General features: G+C 39.7%; 1 protein-coding gene across 10 annotated transcripts in view; it reads right to left on the bottom strand.

The window, feature by feature from the left end:
* The window catches only part of adgrb3 (adhesion G protein-coupled receptor B3), a 138,252-nt gene that overhangs the window by 46,829 nt on the left and 64,171 nt on the right, over positions 1 to 27,252 (bottom strand). For 8 of the 10 annotated variants that reach the window (XM_042502385.2, XM_042502386.2, XM_088086325.1 and 5 more), the window contains 8 exons: positions 26,699 to 26,863; positions 25,791 to 25,955; positions 22,802 to 22,966; positions 22,139 to 22,240; positions 14,092 to 14,198; positions 12,687 to 12,881; positions 9,694 to 9,762; positions 5,979 to 6,087 (listed from right to left, as the gene is read on the bottom strand). In XM_042502385.2, the coding sequence (XP_042358319.1) occupies positions 5,979 to 6,087; positions 9,694 to 9,762; positions 12,687 to 12,881; positions 14,092 to 14,198; positions 22,139 to 22,240; positions 22,802 to 22,966; positions 25,791 to 25,955; positions 26,699 to 26,863 (1,077 nt within the window). The remainder of the gene's footprint in view (positions 1 to 5,978; positions 6,088 to 9,693; positions 9,763 to 12,686; positions 12,882 to 14,091; positions 14,199 to 22,138; positions 22,241 to 22,801; positions 22,967 to 25,790; positions 25,956 to 26,698; positions 26,864 to 27,252) is intronic. The other 2 variants (XM_042502381.2, XM_088086326.1) reach the window with 2 other exon arrangements.

Genomic DNA, 27,252 nt, shown 5'->3' with positions numbered 1-27,252 from the left:
TACCTGAATTTTTTCACTCCTGAATTAAGAGGCAGATCTTTAAATACTCTGACTAACACGACTACACAGTGACATCTAGTTTTTTTGTATTCTGATGCTGTTAGAGATATATTTACATGAGTAAATTCAAAATCAGTGTGAAAAACACAGAAATACTTATTTTCATAAGTCAAACTGAATTGTGCAAGTGAATATGCAGGGTTTTTTTATGTCACAGAAATCCCTAACTGCCCTTCTAAAGCAATTATGTTCACATTTAGCATAAAGTGCAAAATCAAAGCCACAACTGGCACCTGACAACTGGTAGACAGGTAATCTCTTTAATCACCCTTCCCTTTTCTCAGCTCCCTGCAGAGTCGCCACAAAAGGCCAGCCCATGCACTAAGGCAGTGACAAGTAAAATACCCAGGATCAACCGAAAAGGCCGCAGCATTACAAGGGGAGGATAAAGCTGTACTGTTCTGTACCTGGTATCACATCCAGTCCCAGTCAGGTGGTGCTTCAGCAAGGGGAATCTCAGGCTAATCCTACCATTGATGCAAAAGCTCTATTGTTCCTCGTGCTCTGCCAATAATACAATTTGAATCCTGGCAAGACTCCACGTTTGAGTGAAGTCTGTGACAGAAGGTGTGTCTGTGTGTTTCGGATGATCCAGCAGCGGGCACGAAATCACAGAGCGCTACGAGACCCACCGTTCGCAAAGAGGCCTGCTCACTGCACCAGATGTTGGGAGCAGCAGTGTTAAGTGTGTGTGTTGGTGGTTTTAGTCACGGGGCACACTGTGAGACACAACGGGGTGCTAGGATGACTGTCTTTCAGAGGTCTGGGTAATTCCGCAGGTAAATGGGGCTTTGCACTTGCCTGATGGGGCCAGACAGCACAAATAAAGTGATCATTTAGAATTGTGATGGTTCTGAACAGCGATTCAGTGCACTGAGAGTATTCTGTATGGCTCATTTTCATAAGAGGGAATTATAGCATTGCTCATTACGTCTGAATGCGTTCATGAGCGGTTCAGCATTATGTAAACTGTCGAAGTCAGACAAACATTTTGCACAGAAAATAAATTAATGAGCATTTGCAGCCATTGCATGTGTGCGTGTAATTGCAATTAATCGCTATTAATGTCAACATATTCTCTCGACCATGAAGTTCAGCCTCACAATAGACAGCCAGAACAAAAATGCCAAAAGTGCATGATGTATTTCACCTTCAAAGTAACGTTTAACTCTCGAACATGTCCAACGCTTCACTTTGTCCTTTGCTTGTACGGGGAGAGAATAAGTTGCCGGAGTGGAGAGCCTTTTGCAATCAAGGTTATTTGACTAAAAGTAGGAGGACAGAGGACGATGCACCGGTGACAGCCAGTATTTATCTAGGTGTCAAGAGGCTGCCATAAATTAGTGACGAAATGATGCTGCAATATCTTACTCAGCCAGATGCTCTCCACTTGGCTTCCACCAATGGATCCACAAAACTTTCCATTCCTTTAATCAAAAGGGCCACGTGGTCACCAAGGCACTGTACTGTGAGCTCAAATTACTGTGAAGCTGGCTATCAAAGCTTGTGCCGTGTCCAGGGGTAAAAGTTATTATCTTGAAAACACTGTGTTCCACATCCCAATCATGTATTATCAAAATAGAGATTTGGGAGATTGACTTATATTCCAAATACAACATGCACATTTTATATTAATACCCTGTTTTTTAAGTTTGATTTTTTGGACCATAATGGCAAAACTGATAACAACTACAAGCAGTCAATAGGGTGCAGATCTCTGCCGGGTGTGTCTGGGGGCCTGTGGGAGGGCTGCACGTCCAGCGTGGTACAAATGGTAAGGGTTTTGTTGTTTTTTTTTTAGCCTAACCTGAAATGCCTTTTTGCTATATGATTTTTGTCACTTGCAGAGTCAAAGACTCTAAAGAGGAATCAGCAATTAATGACAGTATAAAAGTCAATGAAGTAGGTTTTTTAAAAATTGTGTATCACCTCACCTACTAGCATACAGTAATAAATGTGCAAAAACCCCCAAACCAATAGGGCAATGGGCCCTGTAGTTTGTCAGATTAGCTGGAGACAGATGGACACACAAATAAGCACATACAAACAACTGTTATACCTGGTGGAGAAAAAAGCTGTTATTTTTTTGACATTTTCAACCAACAGGTGAGACATTCCAATCAGTTCTTGCACTAAAAATCTCCCAAGAAGACCTTTATATTTTTCCACCAGCAGCGAGGTACGGTCCTGGTTGATTCTAGCCAGAGGCAGCTCATTACTGCTACATCCTCAAATAATTGCTCACAAGCCAAATAGCCCCTTAGCCTCTGTGCTAAGACTTTGCAACAAAACTCTTTCAGTCCTGCATGACCATCATGCTTATAATGCTGCAGTCTAGCATTTTTCACTCATTTTGATGAAAAATGTGTTTTTTGACAGATCTGTCACTAACCTCCCTTAAGAAATCAGTCCATCTTGTGTATTTCAACTAAATTAGTTTCAAAGAATGGAGGAGCTGTCTGTTTTATTAGTGAGACTGACGATCCAAAACAGCTGCAACTCATTAAAAAGGTGCATGATATAATACGGTAGTGTTCTGGCACATCTGGAGAACTACAAGATGTAAAAAAGACAACTTTCAAAAAGTTCTTGTATTAAGCAAAGCTGCTTAATGACAGAAGAAAAAGTAAAAATGATACTATTTTTCCCCTACTGCTTAGAGAGCAAAACATATCAGGTAGATCAGGTTTAATCACACTTATTTTGCCACCTACGACGCATACACCTAAGTCTGAAATTGTCAACTCTAATTATTGTAACAAATCTAATACTGTATATCAGTGTTTTTTATTTGATCGAGTGCCTGCAGGTTACACCAAGTAGCACCACAGTAAGTCATATGTTTTAAAAAATTACCATTGATTATAGAGTAGTTCAGTAATTAAGGCAATCAGAGTAATTTGTGACAAGAACAGAGCATGTGAAAATAAATCAATTAGACATACTGGTGTTTCTCTATGTTTGGTTCATTCACTAAAATTAACAAATGCATACTGCATTTTTGTAAGTGATAGTAAGTGAAAGTATAAAAACACAGTTGTTTAGAATTCTGCTCAGGAATCCTCCATTTTAGAGCAGGCCAATGTTTACCAATATTTCAGTAGACATAAAAACAAACTTGCAGGTTATCTATCACAATTAACGTCATGTCTGTTGTGTAAAAATGGCATTGTTACTGTTAATCAGTGTAGGGGGGATTATTCATTTCAGTCAAATCATTTTTGAAATTGATGCCCTTCAAATGCAGTGCCACAAAACAATATGTAACTTTGAGGAAGGTAAGCAGAAAAACACGATGATCACCAGACCTGCACATAAGAAAGGGAAAAAGTGAAAAGCTTTTTGGGGCCCAGCTGCTTGCAGGGCCCATGGAGTCCAACAATAATTATGTATATTCTTAATACAAAAAATGATAAGTGTTCCTTATTACTTACTTATTACTTATTAAAACAACCAAAGTAGGCATTGTATTTACTGATTGTTTAGTCAAACGTGGCCTGTTTTATAATGAAACCCTCGTTTCTTGAGAATGCTGAGTCATTTAATATCGTACTTGTGTTGTCAAAGAATATTGATATACTGATTCTGAATCCTTGAAACTATCAAAACTATCAGTACTCTCTCTTCTCTCCGACAGCACCAGTTGACATACACACACAGACACACAGACACACACGCACACACACTGCAGCAGCACTCACGTAGCCCCACCTCCTGTCACTCACAGTGCTGTCTTGTGATCACTAATCTCATTAGCTCCAGTTTCATGAATGTTGATATTTTGAAAGTATTTTGTTTGAATTCCAGTATCTTTGCAATGCATTTTTTTTAAGCAACCGATGTGAAAAAACAGCCAAAAACACTAAGGGCATCTGGCCACATGACCTGAAAAATATACTGACCTAAACTAGAGGGAGAGGGTGCACATATATTTGATATAAGTAGAGCATATTTGGGTAGTGCCCAGTTACTGGACCGTTTTGGAGGCACAGTCATTCATGTAGATGGGCCTGTTGATCACTTTTATGGACTGTATGATCTTAATTATTAAAAATGAAAAATAATGGTAGACTTGGAATATAGCCACCAATAAAAATATATGAGGTTTAAAGACAATTTTTTAAAAATGCAATAATTCGAGCAAAGTCCTTTAAGAATGGGCCTTGATTATGTCAGTCAATGCTTTCTTTTTGACTGAAGCACAATGCTGAGCTGCATCACCGCTTTGTGTTTGCCAAAAGATTTTCTGTGGCATCATGTCTGACATGGTTTAATCCCTAGTCCCACAGATTTGAGCGGAGGCTCCACAGTCATACAGCTGATTAATAAAATAAGAGTCAAGTATTTCATATTCAAGTTTAGCCATGCAATACACACTGCTTTCAATGAAATTGTATGAATCTGGATAAAACACTTAACTGTCAATTTATAGTCGGTTTCACAGAATAGATTGCATATTATGTATAAAGCAGGGGTCATGTGTTAATGCTTTTTCGAGCAGAAAGAGGGGGCAATGCCATTGAGATTGGACGACTCCCATTAAGCCAAATTGGAAGAAGTTTCAAATAGGAGAGGGGCACAGAAATATTCTATGAAAGAAGTCATTAATGCTTTGCATTATGAAATGCAGTCATGCCTTATTTCCAGTGTCCATTACTTAATTTGCCTCTCATGGTGTTTCATAATGGCATTTTGATGGGTTCATTCATTGTGCCATGTTTGTTATGATTTTCTTGGGGGTACCTATTAATCATTATGGAAATCATATACCATAAAGAGCTAATGTGAGTGTGAGTGTTTGCTGGAAATGGGTCAAATGTTAGCATTATTGTAAAGAATATGAGGAAGAAACCTCACCTCACACAGAGGAATTGCCTACCAGCACAGCTGTACATGCTCACATTCACTTGCATGAATAAATCAAGAATGCAGTTGTATTATTCCATTCCAGTAAGACACCATTTATGGCTGAGTAAGAAATGAAATGCCACAGAGACCTCAGATCATCCAAGAGGCTGCGCAACAGAAGCAAAAAGAGCCCACGAGAACATCAGGGAAGAAAAATTTTGCTCAAACACTTTTCTTCTTTTTTTTCTCAAAGAGGGGGAGTTTTAATCTGGACCACAATCAGTTGTGCATAAAGAAAAAACATGTTTGCAAGCTCATTATAGCTGCAAAGAATAACTTGTAATTTCACTTCCTATTTTATAGCCTTTTATCAAACATTCCCACAATATTTTTTTGCATGACTGCTTATCTGGAAAGGAACTGACAAACCATCTTTTTGAATGCTGCTGCACTTATGCATAACATGCTTTAGGGTACGCTCTGCTAATCATGTCTTTCTTAAAGGACTGCAATACAGTGCAACATCACACAGCATTACTTCATCCTCAAATATGACACAAATAGTTTATTCAAATGTTGCAGAAAACCTCTGAAAACTACAAATGGAAAGAAAATGTATATGTCTACTGAAGCATGTATTTAGAAAACAAAACAGTTAATGACATATGTCTTCTGCACTTGTTTTAATGTTATTCAGAACTGATTTGCTTTGCAAAGTTATAAATAGAGTGTAAAAATATTGCACATTTTATGACAGCTATGTGTGTTTTTTCTTCATCACTCTCCTTTTGTGGGGGTTCCTACACTGCATGCTCATCATATTGGATTGAGTTATAAGTTTTTTCATAGGAATTTAGCACATTAAGACCACAAGCTCAGTTTTAATTAACATTATTGATTTGTGGTCACTTTACTCACCCACCCTTACCACGCGCCATTTATCCTAAATTAATGGTGGTGGGGAAATTGACACAAGGAGTGAGCATAGCACAGGGATTATGTGTTCATGTCAAGCATGGGAATAAACCGTAGCATGAACCCAGTGGGAGGATAGGTGGGCTGATTCTTACCCAAGTTCCCAGTCATCAAATAGGCATTGTGGAAATCCTTCATGCCCAATCCAACGATGTGGATGAATTCCTCTATGACCTGCATGAGCTCCACTGCTCCAGGATAAATCTGAACGAGATAAAAAAGACAAGAAGACATTTTCAATTTCAACGGTTGGTAGCACCCAAAAGAGTATGGAGGATAAAATAAAAACAGAATATAAAAATGCAGGGACATAAATAAAAGTTAGAAATAAACAGCAAGTAGATAGTTATAAACAAGTTGTATTGAACACAAGATAAACACAAAATAAAAATTTTTTGATGGCTTAATAAATAGCAAAGCATTACAGCATCAGTAATTGAAATAGAAAAGAAAGATGAACAGAGGGTCACAGAGTTTTGTTTTTTTTTCATTTTGTAATAGATTTTTTTTGCACATAATTTGATATTGTTTCTGTATAAATGTGTGTGAAACATCTAGAGCTGAACACTCAGCAACTATTTCAATAATTCAATAATCTTTTTAAAACAAAACTGACAAATATTTGATATCTGCAGCTTCTAAATGTGAAATGTGAAAAAATGAGATGTTTTGGACTGTTAGTTATACAAAAGAAGCAATTTGGACATGCAACCTTGAGTTCTTGATTATTGTAATGAGACCTTTATTATTTTCTCATCTTTTACAGATCTTTTAGAGATCAAATGACTAGAAAAAAAGAAAAAAAGGCCTAGATAGTTGCAGCCCTAATTGACACATCCATGTGACATCAGCATCAGAGAGATAACCACCGGGTTTGCCCACACAGTTGCTGTTTGGCTCCTCTCCTGAAACGCTCTGCCAAGTCAAGGGTGATTGCCTGGGTTCATGTGAAGCCTCATGGACAGCAGCATTCAGCGAGACAAAGCAAAGGCATGAATTCAGCACCGAGGACAGCTCCATGGCTGGACCACTGACACGGCTGGTCCTGTCGGCTCTTTCCTCCAAGCCGATAAATCAAAGGCAAACTAATCTGATAATTGACCTTCAAACGATTTGACCACTGTCCAATCTAGTGGCAATATGTCAGATCTAATAAGGAGGCTTTGATTTAGGGGCCATCATTTTTGTCCTTTGACTGTGTTGCTTTCCCACACATGACAGCATTTCTTCAACATGTTCACAAAATATTAGCTACTCGGAACATCGCTGTGACAAAACTTCAAAATGTCCTTCAGAAAAATGTGTCATGTTGTGCAAGTGTTATTGTGGGACTTTAAATGGATACTTTGCTGATTTTCAACTAGCTCTCTATCAAAACAATGCTTCTCTCCATCTAACCAGCACCTTTATGTTCCTCCTTTCCTCCACAATGAAACTCTGCTGGATGACATGTTTTGCATCAATTTGCGTCATTCGGCTCTCCTGTGCTGTTGCTTAGACTACAGGCCAGAGTTTGTAAAAAGGACACGAGTGCCTGATAGTGCTTCATGCACGGTGAAAACAGAGGCCAAAGAAACAAACACCAAACACTAAAACTAACCAGAGCTGATAAATATAAACCAAAATTCTGTTACTGCTTTGCCAATTTCTTGCCTCAATTGTTTTCCAAAGCTTGTTTTGGCTCACTATTTAACTGTAAAATTAAACTGTTTCTTTCCGGCCAGCCAGCCACCCTTACTTCACATGTACAAGTTTGAATGACGTCACCCACCACTGGGAGCATTTATTGGTCTGGAACGACACAGTGCATTCTGGTAGATGTAGGTTTTCCACCTCTTGAGTAAAAGCATATTTTCTCTCTATTTTCTCTGCTAATGTAGCACCAATTTTAAATGTTGTTTGCATCTTTCTAGTGCCTAAACATCCCAGTTTTATCAATAGGCCATTTTTCCACCAGTGACATACCTCTTTAATAAATGTGAGCACACAGTGGTGATTTTAAACAATTAGAAAGGCCTTTGAGTGGCATTCAGCAATTAACACCTCACTCTTGATATTCAACAAACACCTGAGGCAGGTATTTCCCTCCTCGCTAACACCTTTGTGCTCGGCGTGTTTTGCACATGCCTTTACATGTGCTGCTGCTAAGCCAGGCAAGCGGATCAGTGATGCTGAAGTTGAGAGCCTCTGACACAGCAGAGTGAAAGCCATAGTGGGGGAGAAAAGCACATCACGTCGCCCCTTCCGGCATGTCTGACGCACAGTGCAGTCATGCTCATTCTGCTCGTCTCCATGGCAACGGTGAGATGTGAAGGCAGCGCAGGGAAATGGCTGCAGCGGAGAGTTCGGTAGACAGAGCTCTTCCTTTCCTCGCCATGGTAACAGTGACAGGAGGTGAATATATAGTGATCTCTATGCCGAGCCAACTCTACAGCCAGTGAGACCTCATTGTGAGGTGTTTCATGTGAGTGTTTTGAATGTCCACAGTGCGCAGTGTGTGGGTGCCGTGGAGCTCATTAATGCAAGAAAAGCCAGCAAGTGAGGAAAATTGGTAACTGTAAAGCCAGAGTGTCGTCTGTTGAAAATCAGACGATGACGCTTAGCCAATGTCCCCCTTAGTGGACTGCCGAAACCAAACCCTTGGAAAGGCACATTAATAACTACCGAAATAATTAACACATATCACTTCTTGGTGTTCAATCACAGAGACAACTTATCCGATTCCTATATTTCCTCTGATCTATCTGTCTCCATCTGTGACACACTATTACTGACTGCTCATTTGTGAGCTCTTCTCACCATCAACCCTACCTTTAGGGCCTGCCAAACTAAAGCTGCAGCGAGTAAACACCTAATTACTGCCTGTAGAGACAGCCAGGACTGGCACTCCCTGGCAGAGTTTGAATTGCTTGCATTCCCGTACCATCTTTGTTGAAGTCAGGCATGGAGAAACATAGACAAAATAAGAGATCTGACTGATTTTAAGACACCCCCTCAGTCATGTGTCAACGCAGGTGATACCCAATTTAAGTCAATTTTGCAGTGAAGGTGACAATGGAGCAGATGCCCTCTGCAGACATCACAGATGGTATCTCTGTCAGAGTCTGGATGTGCGTGATTTCAGGGTTCAGGTTGTCTCAGACACCAGTGGCAGTTTTGAAAACGACAGTTGCCACCTCTCAAGCTGAAAGATGTGTCCAACAGAGGACGTAGCCAGAAGCCAGTCTCCATGGATAAAGACAGTGTAGAGAGTGTGTACTCATATTTTGATCTACAGTACATTACTGCAGCGCTGCAGTCTCTATATTGAATATTGAGACTTTTTTTTCATTGTATTGTTCTCCATATGATGGAGCTGCCGTACAATGTCAAACAAAGGCAGACAGGGAATTAGAATATTATCAGCAAGCAATTAAAAGGTCAAAACTGTTTATTTCTATGATGAAATTCAGTTGAAGTAATGGTATAATCACACCGGTTGCTGTGATCTGTATCAGCTGTATGAAACAATGTGTGCAGGAGTGAGTGAGTCCTGCAGTGTTAACGCTTGGACAGTCTCTGTGGCTGTACTGCTGCCACCAAGTGGAGCTCTGAGGAATTAGCTTTTCAAATGAGGCCAGATGTCACACCTGCTGAAATGACCTCTCACAATGATATGTGTAAGTACAACACCTTCTCAACACCAGCCAGGCTTTTTTCTTATCTCTGCCATTCGGATTGAGCGACTGTAAAAAAGCTCTCAGTGGATTTCTCCAAAAATTCACACAGCAAACTGAATTATTTACTTATAGAGTACAGCAACATCCTTACCTTTTGCGCGTCCTCCCATTTCTCCTTATTTTCCTCCTCCAAGAGGTTGCTGATGATTTGAAAGAAGTTCTGTGAAGATGATGAAAGGGAGAAATACGTAACACACCCACACAGAAGTATTACAGGCACTGCAGCAAGATGCTTCTTAAAATCATGACACATAAACACTGTGCATTCAAAGGGGACTGTTATGGATAATAAACTGACATCCCTCATCGTGGGTATATCTATAAGGGAATAGAGATGGTCCCTGAGGAGCTCAATGGCACTAGGAAATTTGACACTGGAACCATGATGGTTTCATCAGAGATGGAATTTGGGGGATCAGCTCTGACAAAAATACACCTTAAACCCCCCCACCCCCCCACCCCTTGCAGCAAACACTTGATGCTAGCGAAGAGGAGCACAAGCTGCAATCAGAAAGAGAGATGAAAGGGAATGTTTGAGCAGCTGTGTGGATTGTCTTCTTCTGCAACAGGGGCTGCTTGGGGTGCATGCCTGCAGTAGTAATAGGACCCCTGTCTGATCTTTAGCCTTGTTATTTTGTCTGGTCTACAATGTGCCTGAGGGAGTGGCTCTCTCTCTTGACACAGGCTATCTTGTTTTCTACTTGAATGCTTATGCTCCCTCTGGTGGTAATGTGCCCACTTTAACACTGCATTAGCTCAGAGACACACGGAGGGGGTGGGCTGGCTGACTGCTCTCCTGTCAGCCCACACACACTATAGAGCTCTCATAATAACCAGAGACAGGATGCTTTCCTCATCTCATAGATTTTCTACGGTGGGAAAATGGGTGAATGGGCTCTATGTTTGTCCATCCATGGCCAGCACATTTGGGTTTTATTTCTGCAGAATATTAGCAGCAGACCACACTTCTTACATCCAGTGGAAACTGTTGATAAATGTGCTGAAAAGCAGCGGAAAAAGGGAAAAGAGCATCCCTGACATTTTGTAGTCCAAATACCACTGCGCTTTGGACGTGCATAATTCAGTGAGTTCAACATTTTGGTGATTTAATTACCTTCATCTTAACCTGTAGTGCAAGCTGTGTGCCAATTAAGTCCGATCACATTCAAAAGATGCTCAAATACTGATGTGTGTCTAGAATAACTGGTCTTGACAATACTTGGTTGTTGGTTTTTTTCTTTCTTTATGCAATTTTATTTCATATTTTTCCCACATCCACTCTTACAACTGGCAGATAGCATAACACCAAGCATTATGAGTATTTTGTGGAAAAATCCCTGTGTTATTGGACTGACTAACTGAACTTTCACGTTATTAAAATAAAAATAATTGCAGAAAATGACTGACGGGCAGGACTCATACTTCTCTAATTTTCTGGCGCTGTTATTGACGTCTCTATGCAGAGGAACAGCAACAAAACAAGCTTGATACAGTAACAAAGACAGATTAGAGACTCCCAAAAGAACTATAATGGAGAATTTGGTTTTTCATTAGCACACATACAATATTTAAAACATGCTTTGCTGTTTCCATCAGATAGAGAAATACATTTATTTCCTTCCTATTTAGCTCACTCTGACAAACAGCATGAGGCAGACACAGTGAAACAGGCGTGAAAGGACAGCACAGAGACCACAAAGAGGCCTGAGAAGGATGTCTTTGAAAATGACACGGCTCTGAGGACATAAACTATGTTATTGGCGTCGGAGGTGGAGCTTTGGCAATAATCTCCATCATCCTATTGACATAAAGAGGATCAAGACTGCAGTCAACCCCAACATGATGAGTTGAAAACAGTTCAGGACGGGGAGGAGATCTGTTGATACAATAGAGCAGTGGGGCGCGTTTGTCAATGCTGTTTCAGACATTATACAAAATGTATTTTTTATGATATATTACAGAGATGGGACTCACCAGAGGTTCCTGACACAATGTTATCACCATGCTTAGCTCACAGTACAATATAATGATTAAAATGTTTTGTTAAATGCTGAGTTTTGCTATAACATGTATTGCCATTTATTAATTTTTTTTCAACTGCAAATTAGGGAAAGACTTTGTCAACATCTGTTTTTATCTATTACCCATTTTCCACATTATTTTAACACACACTAAAAATAGGCGATAGCTCCATTCCCATCGCCAGGAGACCAGAGCTATGTACATGGTTCTGCAGCAGGCAATATGCCTTTTTGTGTATGCGTGGGTTTATTTTACTGGTGGGTCTTGCTCAACATCACGGACAGGCTGGAGCACAGGTTAGCAAACAACAGAAAGCAGCATGGAGGCTGGTGAAAATGTTACAGTGGTTACTTCTTTTTTATATCTCTCACTTATTCAGTCTCTCTCAAACTCGTTGCAGACTGATTTGGAATGATGTTCGAGCACTGCTCTGGAGGAGACGGACATATTATGTGTTGGTGCATCTGGCCTGCAAAGGGGCTAATATGCATTGACATGGATGTGGTATTTCCAGCCAATAAATACCTGCAACCAATGCAGAGTCATTTGACTTGTGTTTGAATGCTGATTGTAACCTTTCCCTTTGTACACAACAGCCAGATGTTAGCAGGTGTTAGTGTTTGTTTTGGGGTTTTTTTGGGAAAGGGTCTTAAAAAGCTAAAAGTTTTCAGTCTGGTCATAAAACTCTAGTGGAGTGAATGAACAAATGACTTAATTATTCCAGCAGGATACCAAAAATGTAATTTGTATTTGCAATATAACAATTTATATCTAGAAAATCAACATTTGGCTTACATGTATCCATATGAAATTACCACACAAAATATTGTGATACTTTGCTGCTTTGATTTTTACCTCCACCACCAAATATATAACAGTGTTTGTAAATATCAAACATTACTCTTCTCCAGTTGATTATCTTGTCACAAGAAATACAATTGTAAGCCACAATACAACAGAATGTACATTTACTATACAAGGATCCATATATATATATATATATATATATATATATATATATATATATATATACGTTGTGAAATAAACTCAGTGTCCACTTACTTGCACATCATCTGAAGACGGCTCATAGCTGGCTCTCTTAAAAGTCTCTGTAACGTTGCGAAGGATCTCCACAGAAGACAGCAGGTCACCGGCGTAGAAGTTTCTCCTCTGGGTGAGATCCAGCAGGTTTTTTGTGACCTGGGACATCCCATCCCCTGCCAGCATCCTCTGGCCCTTTGCAAGGTGCCCCTGAACCTCCAAAAACAGGAGAGTACAGAACTTGGGGCATCGGTGTCCTTTGCAGGTTTTGCAAGCTACACGCTAAACTACACATTCAGAGTAAATGGAGTGCAAAAAATCAGGAAGAAAGACTCCTCTCTCTGAGGTCCTTTATGTGACACTTATATCTAAGCCCGTCCGAAATGTATTCTGCCTCACGGATGTTTTGAAATGAGCCAATATGAATAAAAGAGTTAACTGGAGCAGAAGACACACATTTAGGCAGAAATTGCACTATGGAATGACATCTCACATCATTGCACAGGGTTTATGTCCATAAATACACGTTCACAGGTGCAGCGCTATATGTGCTATCTCAGCTCTTCTGAATTATTTTATTTTTAACAGTGATGGAGGGGTTACCAAAATAACCTATTCTAGTGGAAGTGCAATTGTTTTTCCAGACTAAAGGCAAAATGTTATTTAATAAAGCTTTTAAAAGTGGATCCATATTTTAATAAAAACTTTTTGTGGTGCATGTGTCTCATGAAATGGAAAAGAATGAAAAAGGAAGAGTTTAAACCTTCAAACCCTGAGCAAATAGGTTTGTTCTCTTTCAAAACATTGGGGGAAAAGACCATGAGAAACTTGTCAAGAAATGTCCTGCAAATTGCAAGAAAAAGTTGATTTAGAAATGTATTAAAAATTATTGATTTTATTTGCTGATATTGGCCCATCGCAGATATATAGATAAAGAAGAAAAAAGAAGAGGAAGAAAAAATTCTTGCTAATTTTTGGGTAATTTCCTCTTCAGTTTTTATGAAAGAAATCAAGCCAATTTGCTCAGGTTTTAAAGGGCTTAAAAGAAGATAATTACCATTCACTGAGTTTTCCTAACTTTGTTATCCGGTCATTTGATAGTCTTATACAAAAAATGTTTTGTAATGTTTTGTAAGTTCTTTAAATTGCAGTTAAATGCAAGTAAGGAAAACATAAAAGTGAAGCAACAAGACAAACATGGATGACAACATGCTTAAAACTGTTTAAAGGACTCAACGATGACCATTCATTACACAGAAAAATGGCAAAATCAGTGTTTTAATTTGCTTCTCTTTTCAAAGTGGTTAATCTTTGGCTACAGTGTGATGAGAATGAGGGGGAGATGGTGGTGGGGGAAAACACCGGGGAGGTAATTTATGATGCATTGGAAACAGAGGCTGTGAGAGGGAGCTGACTTTGCACCTACTGATTGCTGCAAGTATCTGAATTCATTTGTTATGCATCGAGCATAGCTGGGCTGCTCCCAGAAGGCCATACCGCGGTGATCCAAAGAGCAGCGTCGACTGGTGGTGCCTGTAGAGGGGAAGGAGACAGCGACAGATTTGGAGAGGAGAAGGAGGGGAGGGAGGGGGGGGGGGTGAGAGGGAGATGAGGATGCAGAGAGTAGAGAGAGTAGAGGAGGGGGTTGTGGGATTAAGACCAAAGGAGAAGGCAAGAGAAAGGCAGATGGAAGAGGAGGGTGTTGAGAGACAGGGAGAGACAAAAAAGGAGAGGAAGACAGAAGTGTTAATTCTTTTCATGAGAGATTTATCTTTTTCTCTTTTGTCCATTTCTGTTGCCCATCACTCACCATCAAAATTTGATGTCGCCCATTAAATTTTGCAGCGGAGACGAGGCACATTATAGAAAGAGGGAGGGAGAGAAGAGAGGTTTCTGGAAAGGAGGGTGCTGCAGTATTTGAACAGAACTGGGTTTTATATTATGAGCAGCAGACACAGTCCCATGACTTTTAATATATGTACTGTGTGCTGCTGTGTTAATACAACTTACAGTGGCTTATTCCAGCATGCAGCAGCTCAGCTGTGATCGCTGTCAGGCATTTAAACAGTGATCCCAAAATAGCAGAACCACCCAATATCCACCCACATTGCCATACACATCCTACATAGGGGTCCAACATCACACCTTCCCCGCTGTCGACCCGGTGGAGTGCACTTCACACATCACCCCACCGCTCCAGCACAGGTGCTTGACATCCTGAGGAAAACTCCCACAGTACAAAACATTTCCCCTGGCATTCACATAAAGCCTTCGCTATCTCTTGTTCTCTCTCTCTCTCTCTGTCTTTCACACACTAACACACACAGACAGAGAGAGATCAAAACCACACCTCCTACGCCCACCTCTCTCCACAGCTACTACCTGGTGATATGCACTGAAGCCATGAGTGCACGCAAAACATCACCAAATCCGTGAAGTGCCCATGCAGCACAATGAGACAACCCAGAGGGCAGCTGGAGAGGCCCATAGCTTTACACAGCACTGAGCATCCATCTCCGTCCAAACTGACTTCACTTAGGCAATTTTACTTGCTTTTATAATCCAGAACCCCTATTAGTACAGACACTAGAACACAATTAAATATTTTCATGTTGTTGTTTGATTGACTCTCAGGCCCTCACACTCAAAAAAACCCCAAAAAACAGTGTATTTTATGATGGCTTGCTACTTGAAAATTAGGGATTCACTTCACTTTTGGCTCTGACATCCCTAAAGGTCATTGTAAACTGAGAAAAACTGTGTACATTAAGTGGGAGTGGGCAAAAGGGCACAAAGTAATCGAGCAGAGAAGGTCAACTTCCTTAAACTACAGATGTGATTTTAGAGATGAGTAAGAATCAGGAGCTACAGAAGACTTGTAAAAGATGCTTGATGAGGCACTTTGGTAGCTCATATGTACAGCACAATGCATTAAAAGTATTTAGTGCAGGAATTATTGGTTACTGTTTGGAAACAATGTAGAGTAAAGAGAAAGCTAACCCCAGATTCATACTCATTCACCATATATTTAGGTTTTTTTTAGCACTGTGACCATGATTTTTGTAGCCTCCCCTCAAATGTGTGTTGCTTACAGTCTGGCTTTTGGTCGTTGTGTTTTTCTGGAGTCCTGACCTCACCTGTGCCCAGAAACCAAACCGGCATAAACAGAGTAAAAAAGGAGAAGCTTGACCAATGTGTGGCACTGCTCAGAAAATAGTTTTCATGACGTCAGAGTTTCTCCATTAGGTAGTTATCTCTCTCTCTCTTTTTTTTATATTCATATTAGCAGATATGGCACCACATGTGATATAAATGTAGTTTTGGCCCCAAAAATATAATAATACTACGTGACCTAAAAGGTAATGACAAATACATCTTTTAAGGGTGAAAGATTTCAGCACTGGACAGCCCCTACACATCCACAATTAATAACAACACAATGCATCCAAAGTGCAACAACAACAAGAAGTGCATTTACACCAAATGCATTATCAAAATAAAACTCTCTCAATCAGAAAATAGCAAATTGCTAACATAACTAGCCAAATGCGAGCACACACACCAGACACCCCCAGGCAACACACACACGTCATAGGGTACGCCTGCGGCATGGGCCCTCAGCTGCATGTCATCCCCTCTTTCCCCTGCCTTTCTCTCTCTCTCTCTCTCTCTCTCTCTCTCTCTCTCTCTATCAAAAACTTTAAAAAAATGTTTGATGACCTGCTTTCATTTTAGTTTTATATTGAGAATTCAGTTGCACAGAAATATATAAATTACCCAATCCAAAATCTTTTTAAAGTGAGTGCCTGGACTTCATGGAGTGTTTTTTTGTTTGTTTGTTTACAGAAACACTTCTGCAGAGAAAAAAGTGGTTTTAGAAAAGAAAATCACGGTTGTGGTTTATGACCTGTATAAAATAAAACGTTATAGTACACTTGGTGAAATTCTTAAAAACTCAGGATATGCATTGCTGAGGTGGGGATGAGCAACAGAAAAAAAGAAGCTTTACCTTTACTCAAAACCAAGAGAGTACAGTTGTATTTTATGGCTTGAACTACTATACTTTACTTTTGTATTTGGTAAAAACATATTTTTCAGATATTTCAAACTGGCTTGGATCCATGTGGGTGACAGGATCAAACAAGGTCAGTGGAGAGCAACGTGAGGCTTTCACTGTGATTCTGCACCAATCTGTCATCTGTCCTTGCATCACCAGTGATGTATGTAGAGTAGGTTGAGTATGAAATATTGCTCAGTGGAGATGTGCCTGATGAAAAACCAAGGCTGCACTCCTCCAAGGCATTGACCTGTCGCTGTCCGCTTTTTACAGCATCCTCAACTCTATTGCTATTAAATATGAGTTTTTATTCAAACAATCCTCAAGACGGGAGGCTAAAACAGTGTTTACTGACTGAGGCGTTACGGATAAGACGAGTCTAAAAATGCTCTCTGAGAGGGATTTTTACAGACTTAATGTGTTGAATATCATCTCGTGGTGGAAAAACAACTAAAATCCCTTCCTTTAGTGAAAGGAAACTTGCATTCACACATCTATAACCAATCGTATAAAGGCAATCAATGGACTTCACAGATACAAACAGAATTGCTTCATTCATTCTACAGCTGCAGTTATTCGCAAAAACTTGTAAACAGTTCAGATAATCATCAACTAAGTTGTTAATCAATTAAGTGGTTTGAGTAATTTGAAAGAAAAAAAAAGAAATTTCCTGATTACAGCTTCTTAAATGTGAATATATTCTGGTTTCTTTACTCCACTGAATATCTTTGGGTTGTGGACAAAACATCACATTCATCTTGGGCTTAAGCAGACATTGGTTGACATTTTTCACCATTTTCTCACATTTCATAGCTCAAACAATTAATCAATTAAACAAAAAAATAGCCAACAGATTGACAATGAAAGTAATCCTTAGTTGCAACCCCAGTTCCTGTGCCTCTTGTGTTTAAGTATGTGATCATTTTTCTCCGCATTAACCTGTGAGGAGTTTGTTTAATAGCTTGTGGTTGTGTTGCTTTAATTGCTCCCTCTCGCAGTTGGGTGACTCGAACTTTAATTGATAATTGAGATTTGGGGCTCTCATGAGACAGGCACATAAATAAGAGCACAATAACACTTACACGCAATGTCTCTACAGAGTAACTAGCAGCTGCAGGTGTCAGTGGAAAAAATAAAATCAGGGTTCTTCCACATTTTCATGGAAAAAAATTCAAAATTTTTCCATGACTTTTCAAGGACCCAAAATAAAATTTCTAAATCCATTGACACTGTATAACACCATTGCTCTATCTCAAAAATGCTGTACAATTTACTAAACTATTGTTATGTAAAAATTTGAATTCATGACACTACCACATAAATTACACTGTCACAATATGATTTTTCTCTATTTTACACATACCAGATTCCGACTTTATTCAAACATAATTACAGCTAGCTGCAAACATGGAGGGAGAGACAGAACTCCAGGAGAAAATTCTTCAAGTATCCAAATTCTTCAAGTATTTTACTAATTACTCATTTTTATGACTAATTCTATGATTTTCCCAGATTGAGAAATCCAGTGACTTTTCCAGGTTTTCCATGAATGCAGGAACCCTGTGAAAAGTATAAAGCCTAAAAAAGAAGGAATAGAGTACTGTAGTCCTAGATTGCATTTCTTTTAGAACTCTCAGCAAATTTAATATCTATCAAATATAAAAACATATTAGTTATACACTTCTATTTTATAATGTACGGCTCTACAAAAAATAATAGCAAAGGAAAGATGGCGTGAGCAAAATACATTCTCATAATTCTGTGCAGCATGAAAGAAATACATTATCAGAATTTTTCTTCTTTTTTGTTCTGCTTTCATTTTGCTGTGGCCTTGACAAAAGGCTGTTGTAAATGTACTTTATGTATTCACCAATGTATGAACTTTTGTTCAACTGATACAAAGCGAACAACCTCATCTGCTGCGTGTGCGTGTATATGCTCTCGACTTTTACTCCCTTCTCGCCTCTGGTGGCAGTTGTCATCCACGATGACCGAGGCGGTGCTGACGCCCCTGCACCGGGTGCTGTTCTTATGATGACCTTGATGACGACAGTGACTATGGCTGAGTAGGCGCTGATGCCCCCCCTAACACATTTTGACGCTTCACCCAAGCAGTCTTGCTGCATTCATGTCACACATTTTGTTATGTTGCCTTTGCTGATCAATATTTCATCTGTGTTTACCCGCTCTCAGCAGCCATTACATGTCTGACTGTCCAGGAGGGAGGAGGGAGGAGGTCTGTCTGTGAGCCTCTTCGGTTTCTTTTTTCTCATTAAGGGCTTTGTGAGTTTGACCTTGATCTGATTACAGGTCAGAGGTTGGGAGTTGTTGGTTTCATTTATAGGTTCATAATGTGGGCTTTTTTTATGAACGCTGCTGACACTGGAACTGTGATTAATGGTTTTACAGATAAACTTGACCTGATCTGAACTGTTGTCTATCATATTCTTTTTCCTGGTGGTCAGTAGTGACTTTGACAGGGGGATGCACTATGCTTAAATGTAAAATATGTGTTATTTTACCCTTTCATCATTGAACTTGTGATGTGGCACTCTGTGTACAATTGTTGTGAATATATCCTGTGCATACAGACCAAAGAGTGTATATAAAGATGGACAACAGGTCTCCAGTTCCTCCCGCTGCACAAAATTCAAGCCACCAGGAAGCTAATTTTACACAGTGGTCGAAAGTGAAATTCCACCAACACCAGGTCTGTCACGTGATGCCATAGGTCCCAAAAATATTTTTTTTCCAATTAACTCACATTGTGAAAGAGCAACTGTAAATCAATGATACATTTTTTTTTTCATAAAAAATATCAGTGCAAAGACTGCAATAATAGCACTGATTTTTGTATTACAGCAGTTAGTGCAACCAGTGCAAAAGCACCCAAATTCAGATGAGATATACATATGGGAAAAAATGAATCATTAATGTCCACGGTTCACAACAACCTTTGTTTTAAATATAATTACTGTGACTCATTAATATGATACTGTTCAGTAAAGAACACTAATTAGTTTGGCTGTATAAAGGCGCCAAATGTCTCACCCTGACTGACTGACTGACCTGATCTTGCACATAAAAACACCTCTTGGTGCACATGAAATTCTTAATCAGCAAAGGTGTTAAAATTTCCAACAACATCTTACAGAGAGGGAGGAAAAAAAAGCCCTCACTGTGAGCTGGAAATAGCTTCACAGTGCCAAACAGTTATTAGCCATAAAACTAATGTCAAGCCGGAAAGCTAATGTCATGCTAGTAAATCTCTACTCTGCGTAACTTTGCCGCAGGTAAGCCATCTGTGAATGACAGCGTGTTTGCTGCTACATCTAGTTCGCCAGTTAGCTATTTTATGGTTGTGGGAGAAATGTCAATTCAGAACACCACAGACTGTTTAAATTTTTACAACAGCTCGCCATGTCAAACCAACCTGTAACTTTAGCACCCAGCAGCGCCTCATTGCCTGGCGTCTGTTTGTTAGCAAACTGACCTTCAACAAGAACAGAAGAAACCAGTATCATAGCAGCTTTAACAGAGGTTGCATCCCTTTTTATCCTCTCCAATCTTTCTCCCCCCGTTTCTCGTCTTTTCAAGAGCCCCAGTGTTAGTCTCACCCTGTTGGAGAACTCACATCCTCTGCTCTAATGCTCTTCCCTCCGTGCACATATTAAAGCTTCTGCTTAATGTCTGAAAGCAGTCCGTGCGCTTTTCTTCAACAATGCTCTCAGAATCACAGTTACCATTTTTTGCCATCCACTCACTGCACATGCTGTGTACTGACGGGTGTACCCATGAGTTACATCGCTGCATGTGGAAATGGGATAAAGGGATGTGTGCCTTCTCTTCAGATGGAGAAACACAGCTTTGGCACAAGATATAGTTTTATTATCAGGATGTTTTGGTGATTTTAAACAACATACAAAGATTAGGCAGGCGACTTAAATAATTAAAAAGTTTGTTGATAACCTCTGTACAAAAGAACAGCTTAATGTGGTGGCAGAAATATGGCAATAATGTAGAATAATAATAAGTACCCATGTGGGGTGTATTCAAACCAACAAGTCCTCTAACTCATACAGCCACATACATTGTTTGTTCCTACCCTTTAATACAACCACAGGAGCATTTTCTAATTAAGCACCCCTGACAGTGGCAGTTTTAAAACCGTGGTTAATGTTGTGAAACGGTTGCCGTTTGGTTGGGTTTAGGAAGAGATCATGCACACTATCATACTGTTTAGTGTACCAGAAAAACATAGCATGTCAAATGCAGTGTGCCAAAAATACCATGATGTCCTACTGCATTCTGTCACATTTTGCAGAATGTTAGTGAGCATGCTTTTGTGGCTTCTCTGACCCACAATCCTCTGTGCAATGGAAGATACGTTACATCGACTGAGCCACAGACAGATGACAGCTCACTGAAAGCTGACAGAAGCTGCACTGACTATAATCAATCAATCAATCATTCAGTCACAAACAATCTGCAGTCTGTGCAGTTAAGACTTAAAAGTTAAAACTGCATACAGCAAGGAATGGATGTGAGTGAGAAGCGGAGGACACTCTCAACAGACAGCATAGGAACTGACTGGTTTCTGGTGCTAGCCTCAAGTGGCCATTCAAAGAACTGCAAATTCTGGCTTCATTTTTCAGCTCTGGAGGTTGTCGCTTGTTCGGAAAGCAGGGAAGGTTCGGGTTAAACTAAGTATGTTTGTTACGTAATTTAAGTTACACATGTAAGGTAACTTATGTAAACTACATAACTTAAGCACAATTCATTAGTTAACTTACGTACATAAGTTAAAATGGTAAATGTTGAATAATATTGTTAAATTTTGGTCTCACATAGGACGCGGACAGCAGTCTCCTGGGTCCAAGTCCTTTGTTTGTTTGAACCATCCATTTACCCCGATCTGCTCCCTACGTAGACTTTTTCACTCTTCACACAACGTCTGATTACATCCTCCTTTGCTCCTGTCATAATAACTACAGCCACAAGAGGTCACCACATAGTGGTAAACGCAGACATGAGTTGTCATAAGCTGCTTGCACCAATGGGTTGTTTTTTCGGAGAGGAAAGTCTCATTCAAACACTTAAAGTAAAACATAAGTGTAAAATTGCAGGGTAACTACCACTGTAAAGTGACAGTTGCATTTGTTGGCAAATCAAAGAGACTGAAACAGCCGTTTCTTGAAAAAAGATCAAATTTTTGTGAATGAATCACAAATTTTAATGAGAGGTTCACTCTTTTTAATTTTTTATTGTCCTTAAGGGGAGGGAGAAGGTCAAAAATAATACAGGTACACAAGCTCAAATTAATCAGTGAGTTCAGTGCACAATGTACCATTTAGAAAATAGGGCAGTGATAACAAAAGATGAGTTAAGAAATGAAAGATATTGCTCATGTTCTAACCTGTGGCATTGGGCGGACATCTATTAAAGGCCAGTTCTCCCGAAGGTGTCCGTCTCCACACCATCGACACTGCATAGTCCTCGGGACAAATCTCATACGGCGCTGAAAAACAAAGTGGTACATGTGTGACTACATGGACACAAAGAGCTTTTCAAGATTTCCAATATGATGCAACGATTTCTTCATGTTACAGACAAGGAGGTATGGAAATATAGGAGATCAAAGCCGAATACTGTTGGTAAACATGAGCATGCCATTTACAGATTATGAAAATATGTACCCACTTCTATATTCATAATTTTTGTGTGTAGATGCCACATAATTATAATGATAATGAAAAAGGTAAATGTTTTTTATGGCACACTGCTTGCTTTACTTTAGAGAATGGAGTATGACTTTATGTTAAAGATTCCACTTCAAAAAAGAGATTTTGAAAATCCCACAATAAGCTTTGATGATTCTTGCATTACTCAGTATCTCCACAGTATTTCAATGACTTCATTTATTGGAACATATTCATACTCGCTCATCCCTCCTCTGCATCCGCTTATCTGCATTTCCTCTTCAGCTTCTGTTATTCTTATGTAATATGTCATCCACTCTGCAGAGATAATCATCTCTTTACTTTCATTCAGATTTAAGTCCTATTATCCTTTGGCTCACCTGGACAGCGTTGGTCACTGCACTTTCTGACTTCCTCTCCGCTTCCATCACACTGCTGCCCAGTCACCGCTGCCCCCTGACACACCCGGGCTCGCCTCTGCCATCCGCCGTCGCAGGACTTAGAGCAGCCGCTCCACGGACCCCATGGATTCCACTGGCCGTTTGCTAAAACAGAACCATATTTGGTTAGAAACAAATACTAGATTATAAAAACCAACAGAACACAAATTAAAATGATACATCACCATGTGAATTTTATTATATGCCATTGAAGCTTTTATTGTATTGTCTTTTGATTTATTTTATTTCTTTTGCACTCATGCATTTCGATTTTAGATGCTGTTTGTTGATAATATTCCAAAAAATGAACAAGATCACATTGAATAATTATGAGAATGTGTGTTTTACAGCTAAAGAAGCAGCTTTGTGAGTGGTGATTAGTTGGCTCACTTTACCAATATTAAAAGGCATTTATGCTGAAGTTTCCAAAACCAGCAGCATGTTTTATGTCCTTGTAATGAACACTGTTAAATTGTGCATTAGACAAAAAAACAGATGCTCCCCTTCAGCAATGTAGTAAATCACATGCCCTTGTCTGGGCTGAAAGGTACAACACTGTGTGAGCAGGAAACACACTCCACTCTCACTTTAACCTCCGATTACCCCTTCCTTCACACGTGTGGGGCTATTTCGTGTCCTACAACTAACCTCTGTCAGGACTGCTTCCGAAAAAAAGAAAAAAAATCAGAAACCATTGTGACCTGTTTGCGTAAAAAGTACCCGCAAGACATTGATCAAATCCCAGTAGATACTGAAGCCTCTGCTCCACATCAGAGCAGCTGATTCCTCAGACAGATGCATGCTCGTGTGTTTCAAAGAGCTCATTGTGCCAGCAGTCCTGGAGAAATTCTATGTCAAAACACATGACACTGACTCAAATTCTGCACAGGCTTTTATAATAGTTTTTAGTCATGTTTTTTTCTGCTTTATGTGATTTCTTCAAAGAGTGCCTGTTGCATTTCAGCACACTAAATTACCCCGGATATATTTTGCTTTGGTTAAGCATTATCACTCCCTAGAAGGCTTTATAGGCCTTGTGAGGAAACTGACCATCCACACAATCGTGCATACTTTATTTGTCTGATTTTCCTTTAATGTCATTTTTCAATTTTCGATATTTTTTCTTTTTGCCATTTCATCAACAAGTTTGTCACAGTATTTATCAATTCTTATTTCATCTCTTGTTCCTTGTGATTGTCAGTTTGATCATACTACTTGTGACTGAATTTTGTTCTCTGCAATTTACATGTGAATCAGCCACAGTATGTGTTTTTATAATCTGCACTGTGTTTTTTTGCACTGTCTTCTTTTTCAAGTGGGCGCTGGTAACATGTCATGTGACCCATGTCACATGACCTCCCAATTAATTTGAAATTGAACACCAGGGGCACATTCAGTCTCTCAAACGGTGGTCACTGGTTCTGGTTTGAATGACACACACAGTTTGGTGTGCAAGAGCTTGAGGTATGTTTTCTCTCATTTGGTGGGTGTGTCAGAGGTGTTTCTGATCAGCAGTGACAGGTATATAAATACATTTACATATTTACTTAATGTGCTGACATTTTTGTTTATAATTCACACTTGCTTTGGCAATCTAAACATATGTTTCCCATGCCAATTAAGCCTTTTTAACTAAACTAAATTATATCCTGCCATATTAAAAGGCAGTGTGCCTGCATAACACAACAGGGTGTTGAATGCATGACCATTTCTGTTTTGCTACATGTTTTGCTACATTTTGTTGGGGCAGAACACAGCCTTGCCTCCAATGTGTCTTTAAGTCCATGTATTTATAAAGGATTTTTACTTAAAATCAGAGTGCCTCAGATGCTTTTCAGAGTGCCAACCCAAACCACGGACTTCTAAATTAAGTAAGCTTGACAGTCATTGTTTTTTAATTCTTATGCGACTACTTGCGTTTCAAGTGTCTACTTGCGTTTCAAGTGTCTACTTGCATTTCAAGTGTCTTGACCAAGTGCAGCACTCCCTATTTTTCTTCTCCATACTCACAGATATATCTGACTGTTTCTAAAACAAAAATTGTTTCTGCCATGAACTCTTTCTTTGTGTTTTACGGAGAAGGGCAAGGCCTCTCGCAGTCATGCACAGTGTGCTGACTTGTTAAATGAAAGCTCAGACTCTAATGTTTGATCTCTCACCTTGGAAACAAATAAGAATTGCTAAATAGATAGGCCTCAATAAATGAATAAATTGTATAATGCATCCTCTCACTGTGTGGCAAACAACAGCATCGCCTGCTTCATTATCATAAGCACAAATTGCAAATATGCACTCATAAACACATGTGCTACTATTGTAGCTGTCCAAGTGAGCATAAGGTTGACTTGTTACGCAACTTTTCAGAAATTTGAGAGGAATCTCTTTGCCACACACATCCCAGTGAAATACAGAAAAAAAAGAAAAGCCAGCTGTTTTAGGCGGCTGCAGTGAAAATTGCATCAGGAGATTATGAGAGTGCTCAGGCCCTTCATATGATCAGACAATTCAAAGCCTGATGGAGACCGCTAAGCTGACATCTTTGAGCCTCTAATACATCTATGATGTTGACAGACAGTTTGGACAGCTAACCCTGAATTATGTGAAAGGCATACAGTATATCTAACTGGATTTTACAAATCCAATTGATAGAGCATGGTCTTAAACATTATTCTTGATTCTTACAACACAGCTCTGATTCTTGGTGCAGAGGTATTTTCGGCACCCGACAGAAAGAGTCAAACACAGAGAAAATTAGGTTGCATATTTTTTTTACAGTTGATAGCAGTGATTTTGTTACTCGTGATTGTAATAATAATGCTGACAATATGGGATGGCCCATTTTTCCGTCTCTATTTTCCCCCTATTTCAAATCATGATTTCGAATTTAGGCATCAAAGCGGATATAGAATTAAGAGGCTCAGGATTTTACCTGTGCAGTCAGGATTATGGCACTCTCTGCTTTCTGCCCAGTGACCGCGACACTCAGATCCCCCATGGGCGGCCGCTGAGCACTGCCTGGTCCTCTGCTGAGTGCCATTGGCACAGGTCACCGAGCAATCGCTCCAAGAGCTCCACTCCTGCCACTGTCCGTCCACTGAGGCACCAACCACAACCCAACAAGCATGTCCCATGTGAAGGGAAAAAGAGGGCAGACAGAAATGGGAGGAGATATTCAGATCACTATTCTCTCTCAGATTCAAAGCCAAAAAAAAAAAAAAAAAAAAAGCAGACAAAACATATGACATGACTACTTGTAGATTTTGTAGAATTGTACTTGCTGGGTAGAATTTCCCAAAACAGCCAAGGGCAAAAAGGAGAGTAAAACATAAAAAGTGTTTTTGTAGAATGCCCTCATATTAAGATTTTGATTACTAAAATGCCAAAGGCACAAACTGCAAAAGCTATTTGTTAGCTTCCATTTTCTCTGTCTGGGCAGAGGGAAAGCATCTGGGATTGAGTGGTTTTCACTGAGTCTGTTACCAGAGCAAAGCTAACATTTACTGTGTGGAAAAACTCATCATCACTAATCTGCTTACCATTCACAGGCAATTGCGGGTAAGTGATTTTGACGTCAGTATTACAGTATTGACTCTCAACAGGGTTTCCTAAACTGCATTATTGTGTAAGCACTTTTACTTTGAATGCAGCACAAACGGGGTTTCCATTCAGTTACTCACCTCTGCAGTATTGATTAATGATTATGTATAGATGTGTGTTCTCAATAATTAATCTTTTGAAATGCACTCATGAGCATTTACCTTTCCTATTCTTCTCATCACCATGCCTATAGGGATAATTGTTAATAGTATTCTAAATATATTTGGAGACAGATGATACCTGGGCATAGGGCTATGTTGCAAAGCTTAGTCTGGGTCTCAGGTCCGTCACAGGCCCTGCCTCCATGCTGGGGAGGGGCACACATCCTAGTCCTAGTGCGGTGACCTCGGCCACATGTGAATGAGCACAGGCTCCACGGTGACCACTCCTCCCATACACCGTGTACTGCGGGCACAGAAAAGGCGTCAGGCCTAATCAATGTCTCTGTCTCTGCTACAGCACAAACAAACCCATAACAAACTGCACCGAGCCATAAATGAAATGAAATCAATCCAAAATAATCAGCAACGAAACTAATGTAAATGAAACACTGAGCACACAGACACTGTGGGGCTTCACAAAGCCGCAGCCACAAGCTTCAGTCACCTCTAAGCATTTAATGCGATAATAGCGAGTCCACTAACAGTGTATCATACAACAGTAAAGGTAGAATATGGTTAATATGTCAATCTGTCACATGGCAGTTTTCAACATACAATAGCAATGTTACCTATCCTGACTTTCAAGGTGTGGGTGAGGGGCAGCAGGTCTGCACACTGTTACAGTTTGTTGAG

This window comes from Plectropomus leopardus, chromosome 13 (assembly GCF_026936395.1).
Source record: "Plectropomus leopardus strain MGB_pleo_1.0 chromosome 13, ASM2693639v1, whole genome shotgun sequence".
Taxonomy (NCBI): domain Eukaryota; kingdom Metazoa; phylum Chordata; class Actinopteri; order Perciformes; family Serranidae; genus Plectropomus; species Plectropomus leopardus.
This window is presented reverse-complemented; position numbering and strand designations above follow the sequence as displayed.